This window comes from Clarias gariepinus, chromosome 11 (assembly GCF_024256425.1).
Source record: "Clarias gariepinus isolate MV-2021 ecotype Netherlands chromosome 11, CGAR_prim_01v2, whole genome shotgun sequence".
Classification (NCBI taxonomy): domain Eukaryota; kingdom Metazoa; phylum Chordata; class Actinopteri; order Siluriformes; family Clariidae; genus Clarias; species Clarias gariepinus.
Window position 1 is genome coordinate 21650721 of NC_071110.1, and position 11449 is coordinate 21662169.

An 11449-nucleotide genomic window follows, 5' to 3' on the forward strand; every position below is an offset into this window, starting at 1 on the left:
TTGTATTTGTCTAAGCCCTACACGGTCTGACCTTAGGGTAAATGTGCTGGGAAGATTGGTAGCCATCTTGAATTCTGTCCACTTGCGAATAATCTTTTTCACAGTAGAACAATAATTCCAAATTGTTCAGGAATGGTTTTATAACCTTTATAACCAGGGCCATTGCTTATGTCTGTCTCTCTTGGCATTGTGTTAACACATACCAGAATGCTCAGAAGGTCTGCTTTTATATAGGGCTGCAGTCATGTTAATGATCAATTAATTAAGGGCAGATGATATGCATCCTGTGGAAGCAGGAAGGAATTACTTAGTTTTTTGTCTTTTTTATTTATTTATTTTTTTTGCATTTTTGTTATATAAATTCCAAGGTGAAAACGTTATATGTTGTTGTTTATATAAAGTAGTATTTGCCTCATACTGGGACTACAATCACAAAAACACAGAATTAAAAGAGGGGGTACTGTATACCAACTCCATTTTGAAGTTTATGTATTTGGATACAATGACATTGCAGATTTGGCCAAACACTTTTTTCCATATAGGGTATACAGTATATACATAGCAGCCAAATCTACAATGTCATTGTATCCAAATACATAAACTTCAATATGGAGTTAGTCACCCTTTTGCAACTGTAACAGCTCCCACTCTTTTTAGAAGACTTTCCACAAAATTTGAGTGTTTTAGTGGAAATTTGTGCCCACTAATTCTGTAGAGCATTTATAGGTTTAGGCACTGAAATTTGAACAAAAAGGCCTGGCTTGCAATCTAAGTTCCAGATAATCTATCTATCACGCTTAAAGTATCAATTTACAATAAATACATCAGTGAACAAGATACTGTACCAAGCAGCTCTCTAAAAGTAACAGCCTTCTTTTACTCACAGTCCTGAGAAGAATAATGATGTTTTAAAGGATTTCTGATATATTTAATTTTTTCCATCTTTTTCAAGCTTTCTTAACATCATTAAAATAAAATTGTGATATCTGATATGTGAAAACTCTTTGAAAAGGTGACTCTTTACATGTATTAGAAAGTAGTTTCTGTCATATTCTAAAGATATACAGTATGGCTTTCTTCTTCACCTGGTTTACTGAAACTGTTTAATGAAATTTGGGACAGCATCCAGTATTTGGTTATGGTGCATGGTTTGGCACTAGCATTTTGAACCTCAAGTTAGTGACTGTGTTCCTAAATCTTCATTCTGTCTTCCATCGGGTTTTTCAATTTTCATGTACTGGCCAAAAACATGAAAGCGATGCTAAATTACTAATGACTACATGAATTGTGTAGGAATGCATACAGTAAATGCGGCATCCAACGTAGGGTGAATTTATCCTTCTTGGTTCAAGTGCTCTAAAGATGCTCTATGTCCACTGACCTAGTTAAAGTAAATGAATGTTAGGTAAGTTTGGACACATACTGCCTTTACTTTATGCACATGCACATTATATGTTTAAAATTGAACTTTTTTATTATTATTATTTATCATCGCCATAATATTTTATGAAGAGATTAGGTAAAATTGACTATAATTAAAATGTTTGCCTCAATAACATTTAAAATTTTATTGCAGCAGTAACAACTTTCCAAATATTATATTTATTTACATAATCAAATATAAACCGGAATAAGAAGTTAAACCACAAATAAAAGTAATGTAGTATAATTTTTATTTTGCTCATTAATTTTCCACACTACTTATTATGAAGTGCTTTTCATATATAGTAGCTGTGCTCATATCTGAAAATTACATCAATGTATATTACTATTTTTTAATCCTCTGTGAGGGCACTGTGTCTTAAAATTTAGCACTCGTACACCCAGGGTTGAAAGTTACAGCTGGTTTGTAAGTGTGGAGTTTATTTATGTCAGTCATTTTTTCACACAAGTATTTATGCCAAAAATATACATCGGTTGGCCATTAAAGACATGTTAACTCAAAATTATTTATTTATTTTTAATATAATTTTTGCATTTTGTTTCTGTTATTATATATAAATTATTTTCATTAAAAAAAATCATATTATTATATTTGTTTCTGTTATCATATTATTTTTTTTTTTTTACAATTATTAGCATTTTCAATATGACAAAAAATTATTGATAGAAAATCATTCTGCCACTAGATGTCATGATGTGACTTTGTTTTAAACATCTCATGTTCCTTGCTTATACTGTATCTGAAATGAAATCTTACAAACCCTACAAAAAAAGTAGGGTTGAAAATACCATGCCGTTCTATAGCAAGTGGGTTTTTTTTTTTTTTGTCAAACTATGGTTAATGTGAGGTTCATACAGTAGCAAAATGAGGACCTGTCGTTTTGCTTTTTTTAACTATTCAAAAGGAAGAACAGAATCACAACTAGGGAATAGCCAGTTCATCCAGTAAAACTAGTTTAAGTTTCAGTTACAGTACATCACATTACAGTACATCACAGTTTATTTAAACGGCCCAGAGACAGAAGATATTTAAGCAGCTTTTCTCCACAGAGATCAACAGCATTTTAATAATTTTCTCTATTGGTACTGGACCTACACATTAAACATTATGTTGTCATTAATATTTAAATACTGTATCAGGAGGTGATATTTCTAAAGGCAGATTATTTACATATTATCAAGTGAAAGACATACCACATAAAATTGATTACACTGTCAACATATTTGTCTCCTGGGGAAATTTTATTTTTTATTTTTATCGAATTCCACCAGCAGATTACAAAAATATTATCCATTTAGCATCCTGGCAACAGTAATTTTATTTAGTTTACTTACTACCATGGGTGAAAGAAGGTCTGTACAGTTCACAGTAACAAAAAGATGAGAGCGCAACTTCCTGCCAAAACCCACAATTAATTGTTATTTTAGCAAGAATATAAATCTGATAGTAATTTCTTCTTAGTAATTTCTTCTGAATTGTCTTACTTTTGATGTTGTGTTTTGATCTTTCAATACTGTTAGATAATGTGAGTGTAAGCTTGTGTTAAAAGCTAGCGGGCTACAAAGCTAATTGGTTTCTAACACAAGGCTGAATTCCAAATCTCTCTCTAAGCCTTGATAAAGCGCACTACTTTGTGTGTGGACTAAGGGATTGTACCCCTATATAGCACACTAGCTTTTCATTTTATGCTATTTGGGGTTCAACCCTGAACCAGTTAGGGCCCCCCTACCCCCCTGAAACATTTAGCTGGGGCTTTTCTATAGCACAATAAGTGAAGCAAAAATAAATAAATAAATAAATAAATGACCAATGCTTTTCATATTTTAGTGTTTAACCTGCCCTAAAAAAAAACGACTTCAATTAAGAAAAGGCTGTTAACTTGTTGGACATTGTTTGGGGAAGCGCCACACACTGACTACAAGTGGAAATCTACAACAAGAAAATTTAGATAGCATCTAACCGCTTACAGATTACTGTCATCTACTGACAGAATTAGGGTACTGTAAAAACATATTTACTGCTACTGTGTAAATTATGGTCATATTTTAAATAAAAAAAGAATTTTGATTTCACTAACCAATGGTAAACAAGTTAAATTAAAAAAGCCACTCAAAAAAAGAAAGAAAAGGAAAAATTGTTCACCAATGTTCAATTATATATCAGTACCTGGTGAATAGATTATAGGCACACAGGAACAATTTGTGTCTGTGGAGAGCAAAGGCTACCCTGTCTGGTCTAATTTCAAAGAAAGGCTAATTTCTTTTAAATGTATCAGAAAAGTCAGTGCATCACTAAGCACCACCATATGGGAAAAAGTTCTAGGTTGTTAATCTGGCCTCCAGATTCCCCAAAACTCAATGTGCTGGACAAACAAGTCTAATCCATGGAGGCCCCACCTTGCAACTTACAGTACTTATAGGATCTTTTGCTAATGTCCTGGTGTCAAATGACATTTAAATGTACTTTTTTCCATTTGTATTTTTTCTGGCATTTGTTTTAAAGGGATGTTTATATTGGATTTATTTACCAAATAGGTATTGAAAGAGCATTCGACTGTTACTATTTAAAACATCTTTCTTGCGTCACCATAATCTAGTCACAAGATGTTCCTGTCATCAGCAGAGCTTTGTGGGTGTAAAATAAATATTACATATTAGATACATATTAAACACATATTACATGTGACTTTAATTAATGGGGTCACATGTAATATGTAAACTGTTTTAATTGAATTTATTTTTTTATTTTAATATTATTTTTAGTTCATTCATGTTTTTTTCCTTTTGGTGCATTGTCATAACAAGAAATGTTTTTAACCCTGCAGGCTGTTCAACATTCTTTTAGCTTTATATTTCAGTCACGCCTTCACAAGTCATTCCAGGCAGGTACCAACCTTTCATAAATATGTTCTTTCTCTTATTCTCTCTCTGTCTTTGTCTTTCTCTCTCTCTTTCTCTCTCTCTCTCTCTCTCTCTCTCTCTCTCTCTTTCTCTCACAAACGCATACACACACACAGTTATGATGGCGTAAAAATGCCTTTCCAATATTTTAATGCGTATTTTTTTCCATGAAGGATTGTTGCATTTTCTTTGCTTCAAACAAATCCAGAATCTTGCTCAGCACTGAACAGGTACGCTAAACATGGTGAGGAGTCAAGAGGAGAACACAGGACATAAAAGGATTTGTTGTGAGGGGGAAGAGAAAGAATATGGAGACTTTGTGTGCAACCATTCACCCATTCCTGGGGCACTGGCATTGAACATGAATGGAACAAAGTCTCCAACATCAGCTCTTACAGCACTCAATGTGGAAGTATGTAGCCCTACTGTAAATACTGAGCAACCATCGTCTTTTCCAAAAGGTAAAAATATTTTCGTTTTTCTGTTCAAAAGCCATCTAGTCTAAACTACTATATTTACTTTTGCTTTTGTGGTAATGATTTTATATATACGGTGAACAATCGTCTGTATTTGATATGAGTCAGTGTATGGTTACAAGAGTCTGCCATATAAGTCTAAGTAAACTGCACAAAATATCCTGCTGTGTTCCACTTACTTATTGAGAGAGACATCTAATACCATATTTCTTATCAGAATTAAGGAGACTGAATGCAACAGTTAACAAATATATTCTTCTAGGTACAAAGGCTCAGAAAAAAAACTCTGACAAGACATACCTGGGTGTCAGAGTAAGAATGCCAGTAAAAGATATGCTCAGAGATATTCGCATAGCTAAGGGCATGGACCCAAAAGACATGCAGGTATTAGTGACTCTCTTTACTTTTAACACTATCAGATAAACATGAATATTGAAACAGGTCTCTTACTAGCTGTTTTCTCCTTTTCTTTTTATAGAAGAAAGAAAACAAAGGAGCAAAAGGTTAGAATAAATTCACAGTATTTAAAATTTACCATATGTTTTCTCTTTAAACGTTTATTTATAGTATCAAAATTCTTTTTAGGGGATAAAAAACGAGTGAATATAAGTAGTAGTCGGAAAAATAGGCTGGTAAGTGTATTCTTCACAAATTCTAATCCGACAATGACTACTGCTCTGAATAAAATGTTGATGTGTTGCCATACAACTTTAAAGAATTAACTGTATGTCTGTATTATAGAAGAACTGGCAAACAAAAGGTTTGGAAGAGCTTGGCATAATAGTGGAGGTGTTGGAAGAAGACCTTAAGACTTGTACTGCCAGACAGTCAAGTAACTACCTGCCCACATTTTCCTCAGAGCTGGGAAACAACTTCTGGGTTGAGAACATACCTCAGCAAGGGCTTTCAGATGAGTCACCTACAATGCCAAGTTGTTATGCGGCCACTAAAAAGTCTCCAATGCAGTCTGTGGAACTGTATTGCTCTGCTTATTCCCAGGCTGCTTCTCTGGACACTAAGGTCAAAATCACCAATAGGGAGTCAGATCATGAAACAGCCTGCACTCCAAGTGACAGTAAAGTGCATGTTCCATGCCCAAAAGAAATTTATTTCAGCACTATGATGGACTGGTGGGGTTCATCATATGAAATAGGAAATCCATTAAATTCATGCTCAGTGCAGGAGCAGTGGAACAGCATGACATCCTTCTGGACCCAGTTGGAAAGAGAGTTGCATCTACTGAACAATATTTCCAACCAAGAGCTTCTTACTCAGGATGACAATGGAAGATCGTGAGTTTGTATAATCATAATTTAATATTTTTTCCCAGCTAGATCATTAAAAAAAAAACATGACCTGCTTTTATAGAATTTATAACCTGTCTAGATTTTATAGAACTGAAATTATGAGAAAGATTGTAATTGCTCTATGTCCATCAGTCTTTCTTGCTGAAAGTGTTGCAAGAAATGAATAAAATAAAATAAAAGATTTGTACATAGTCTATTTAATTCTACAAGGGGCGGTATGAGGTTGGGCATTGTCCTGCAAAATTGCTGATAAAAGCATGTCATTTTTTCCCCCTGAGAGCGTTCAACTTGTTGAATGTTCACAGGAACGACTACAATGGGCTCCGAGCCACCTAGTTTGCACCATTAATATGTTTTCATCATTACACTGTATTTAAGTGTTCTGTAAATGTCAATCAGAGAATTTTGTCAAAAGGACTTGAACACCCCTTGTATTTAAATTGATAAAACTTTTGAATGGTTTATGGGTAAATATAAAATTTGTAATGTCATAGATTTTTATTCTTTAATGCTTAGCAAACTTTCAGATTCAAATGATTCAATGACCCTTTGTCTAGTTCTCCCAATAAAGCAAGTCAACAGTATATAGCTATTAATCCTTCTTTTGACATCAAACTTTCTTTTGATTATAATAAAATAAATGACTATTTTCTTCAAAAACACATTTCTTACATAATGACTGATTTTTTATGGAGGACCATTATTGATATTCAGTGAACCATGCAGTACAAGAGTAATATTGCCAGTGTTTCCTCAATTTGTTGCAATTATTTCTATCCACTCTTTCCTTGACAGACTCCTCCACCGAGCTATTGATGAGGGGAAACAATCTCTTGTGTATGTTATTTCCAGACGGATGACAGATTTAAACAAGCTGGACATCAAAGATGCAGCGGGAAGGGTAATGTTATGACACACTAAGTTATACTCAATATACCAGACTCTTTTGTCTCTTATGTACTGTACAGACAGACAGTGAAACCTGAAAGCAGTGTTTATTTCCTTTTGATGTACAAGAATGTTTTCCCTGAGCTTTGTGGGTTTTCTCCAACAGTCCAAAGACATGCAGATCAGGATAATTAGCATTTCCAAATTGCTGTGTGGCACCCCATCCAGTTGAAATAATAAATCAACAAAGATGTGTTGTGTTTACTCAGTAACCATCGCTGCTTGGTAATTATTTGTGACGTTGGTCACCCTGCCTACAGGAACCAGTTTAGCAGGAGCAACTCTCGGAAATTTGACAACTCTCTTCCGCAGCATTATAGTCTCTCTGTGTGTGTGTGTGTGTGTGCGTGTGTGCGTGTGTTTGGTCAATTATTACTTTAAACTCTTGCTTCACCGTCTTCAAGTTAATCTCAAATTCTTTGTTTACATAATGCCATAAGTGTCAAACCCATTTTCCATTGTTGTTCTTCTAAGGATGATATTTTTAATTCTCTCCCATCAAGCAAGGCCTTTTAACATGTAAACTACAAACAAAACGGCTTATAGATAAACTGTGGCGAAGAAGCAATACCAGACAAAATTCATGTACAAGATGAGACTTAATTTTTCTACATATTTGGCTTAGCATTTTGTGAGATATTTTAAGGTAAAGACGTAGGCAAGTGCACATTATCCTTGAACATTTCTAGTTCAAATAAAACACTTGTTTAAAGCAAAAATATAAATCTGAGATTATCTAAATTGTTGTTAAAGTAAGAACATTTCCACACACACATTGTGGCAAGAAATCACAGGATCAGGACTACATCAGTTGCTGCATGAGAAAAACATTTTATTGAGACTATTTTTGAAAAGGGCCAGTTTGCTCTAGGGAACATAAAGTTTGTACTTTGGACAATGTAAAAATGCTTATTTAGTCTGATAAGACTAGAGTTACTCTATTCCAGAGCAATTGGTATGTCAGTATGAGAGGTGACGCTCATGAATTAATGAATTGTCCATCATGCATAGTGACCACTGTATAGTATCAGTGTTATGATCTGGAGTTGCTTTAGTTGGTCAGCTTTTTTGGTTGGTCTAGACTCAGCAACGTTACAGTATATGTGGCAATATAATGTTAGCTGATCACCTGAATGTACTGAATGACCAGTTTATCATGTCAATGGATTTCCCACTAATGGCACAAGCATATTCCAGTACAAGATTCATTAGGCTCACTTTTACAGGGCAACTTAACAACTTAGTGCGCTGGAGAAGACATGAGAAACAAGAGAAGATCTAAGCCAAAAATTGTTTAAATAAAGATTAAATAAAGGAAAATTAACATTGTGAAATAATGGATAGATTGGCACCCTGTCCAGGGTGTACCCTGCCTTGTGCCTTAAGTCTCCAGGGCCCATATTCACAAAGCTTTTTAAGCCTAAAAGTTGCTCCTAGTAACGAAATTCTAAGAAAATTCTTATAATTATGACATTTAATTTCCCCTTAAATTTTGGACTAAATCTTAGTAAAGATAAAAATTATTCACAAAACATCTTAGCCCTAAAAACAGCTCCTCCGGTAAAAATTATTAAGAGTAGAGAGGGGGACTTTTAAGAGGCTTAAGAGGTTCTTCAGCAGAGGAAAGAATGGCGGAAAGAAGAAATATTCTCCAAACACTTAACGTAAAGCTAAAAGTAAACACTGCTCTTTTGTCTTGGTTTTGATAACTTGGTTATCTTGTTCTTTTACTTCCTTCTATTACTCTTGGATTGTTGACAACATATCCCCCCAGAAGTGCAACTTAGATAGACTGTCCTGCGGTCATGTAAATTGGTAAAATTTATGAAATGTGAAATGAAATTATGAAATGGATTACAAGTAATAAAATCAGTATAGTAAATAAATGTAAGAACTTAAATATAGTAACTACTGCATGGAAATTGGTTGCTTCAAAAGTAGGCACTTTTTTCAACATTTGGCTGTTTAATTTTCTTTAGATATTGAGCCTATAACAGAAACTTTGCATAAAGTAGCCTGCATTTATGATTATCACTCTTTTAGACTCTAGACTCCCAGCTAGATCTTTTTAAGATAAGGTAGGAGCTCTCTGAGAGAATTCCAAGAAGCTATGTGAATCCGGGCCCAAGTCACTAGCCACCCTGTAAACAGAATTCAGTGATATAGATGGTGACGGTGACAATGAATAAAGTTGTTGAAACTATTCATGAAGTTTTTTTGTGCTTATGTGTTTGCAGACACCTCTCCACATAGCTGCACAGAAAAATCAGCATCTCGTGGTTGCTGATTTAATTTCTCTTGGAGCAAACGTTAATGAACGTGATAAATATGGAAAGACATGCCTGCATCTCTGTGCAGAATATGGATACATCAAAGTTTTAGAGGTAAATAATTTGCATCATGAATACAGTACAGTAAATCCACAAATATTCTACACCATGGCCATGTGGTTTTACCCTGAATAATAAATGAAAGGTTTTGTTCTTAACAGGTCTTAAAAAGCTGCATAAAAAATGGAACATATATAGATTTGGATGCCAGGGATGTAAATGGTATGTTTTAATGGTTTCTATAATACTTTATCAACTCAGCAACTTAATCCAGAGCACAGCATCTTAGATAATTTTTGTAAATATAATTGCTGCTATATATATATATATATATATATATATATTGCTCAATAATTAGACTGTACCAATGTTCTGGTGCGGTAATTCAACATTTCATTTCTTACACATTCAACGTTAATAACTTAAATAAATAGTTAGTACTCAGTCTAGAGATTTTTCTAAGGTAAAACTTATTGATAAAGTTAGAGTGATATTATGGGTGTTTCACCTTGTTGTTTGTCATGCTCCAAACGTATTTTTTTTGTGTTTTCCTTATTTTTACAAAATTCAAGAATATGGTTGTTAAATGTAAAATGAGTGCATACAGTATGTTATACTTCTTGTCCAGGGCTCAGTGCACTGCAGCTTGCATCAGTAACCTTGAAGAGCATAGTGGGTGATTTGGAGAAGAGTGTGACAATGAGCCAGGCCAGGGTGCATTCCCTACGTAAGGAGCAGATGATGGAAACCCTCAAATGTCTTCTGCAGATGGAATGCAATCTGCAGTGCTTGGTAAGCAAAGACTGGGTGGCACTATGCCATATGTGTTAGCTTCCAAATCTAAACATTCATCTAGGCATTTGTATGATCTTGTTTTTTTATCCTGTACAGAAATGAAGAAATTATGTTGTGTTGCCTGTGATTGTCCTGTCTTCCTGGTCAATTAGAAGTGGTTGGTTCAGTTCCACAACTACTTTGAGCGGGATCGGCGGGTGTCGATCATGGCAATGCTGTTACCTGACGGTAAATGTTTTTGGGTGAATACAAGTTTTAACCTGCCACAGAAAAACAGGTATATTTAAAAGTTTTATTGTGGTAAAGTTAAACCTATGTATTATGCAACCAGAGCAAGTTATTGTAACAAGAGCTTTTTTAAGTCCTTTTTCTTAATAACATAAATGGTTGTGAGTCAGCTGGTTTCTGTGAAACTTCCACCGTTTGTTATGTTAAAATAGCAAATCAGTTTTAAAAAGTGATATGTAGTGAACTATAATTCTGTTTGTTTCCACTTTATTAGGTAAGGATTTTTTTTTGTGTGTGCTCTACGAGCAAAAACCAAAAATATGTCAATGCACTTTGTACAGAAATACAGAATGATATTAGCATAAGGTTCATTTTTAATATTTTATGTGCTACTTACATGTTTAGAGTAACAAACATCAACTAAATTTGTAACGCTTATCTTCAAGGCCAAATAGAACATAATAAATGATACATTATAAAATAATACATAATTAAGTGATAGAGAATGTCCAGTAGTCCAGGATATGTAAAATGTTGGCATTACTTGTCTTTACTTTATTTAATTGAAAAAACTTTTTAGTCATTACTTTGAATGTTAGCTGAGAATGCTTAGACAGATCATTTGGCCGAAATAATACCGTAGCAACATGACAAGTGACTCAAACAAAGTAAAGGTTAAGTGTTCACATCACACTGGATTATGGTATGGATGTTGGCGTCAAATAAGATGGCTAAGTAATCCAGATTTTTTTTTTTACATACTGTACAACAGATTCTAGCAATTACACATGATGGTGTGAAAAAAGGAAGAGATATTTCTGTGGGTGTAAAAAAAACTTTGTTTATACTAGAGATAAGAAAAAAAAAATGGCCAGATTAGTTTGAGTATTAAGGGTGAAGTAACTTATTTACCCTGTGGTGAGTAGAAAAGAATAGAACTTTGATCCTTGAGGTGGATGGACCACCCCTGCAGAAGACCACATTTGATTTCACTTCTGTCTGACATGAACAGGAATCTAAA

At 34.1% G+C, this 11449-nt stretch overlaps 1 protein-coding gene across 2 annotated transcripts; it reads left to right on the forward strand.

Annotated features, from left to right (window-relative positions):
* Positions 1-4403: 4403 nt before the first annotated feature.
* On the forward strand, positions 4404-11200 carry zgc:113279 (uncharacterized protein LOC553749 homolog). 2 transcript variants are annotated; one of them, XM_053506767.1, is made up of 10 exons: positions 4404-4805; positions 5083-5204; positions 5299-5323; positions 5406-5452; positions 5562-6112; positions 6923-7028; positions 9313-9459; positions 9567-9627; positions 10034-10197; positions 10297-11200. In XM_053506767.1, exons 1-10 carry the CDS (start codon positions 4586-4588, stop codon positions 10300-10302), a joined length of 1449 nt encoding a protein of 482 aa, XP_053362742.1. In that variant the 5' UTR covers positions 4404-4585; the 3' UTR covers positions 10303-11200. The 2 variants fall into 2 exon arrangements, with proteins under 2 accessions (XP_053362742.1, XP_053362743.1); XM_053506768.1 differs by having other exon boundaries at positions 5565-6112.
* The last annotated feature ends 249 nt before the right edge of the window (positions 11201-11449 follow it).

Bases quoted from the DNA above. Each gene is read 5' to 3' on its own strand.
- zgc:113279 (XM_053506767.1), top strand. From the start codon at position 4,586: ATGGTGAGGAGTCAAGAGGAGAACACAGGACATAAAAGGATTTGTTGT. The intron at 5,453-5,561 runs GTAAGTGTATTC...TCTGTATTATAG, and splicing joins GTAGTCGGAAAAATAGGCTG to AAGAACTGGCAAACAAAAGG. The intron at 9,628-10,033 runs GTATGTTTTAAT...CTTCTTGTCCAG, and splicing joins GGATGCCAGGGATGTAAATG to GGCTCAGTGCACTGCAGCTT.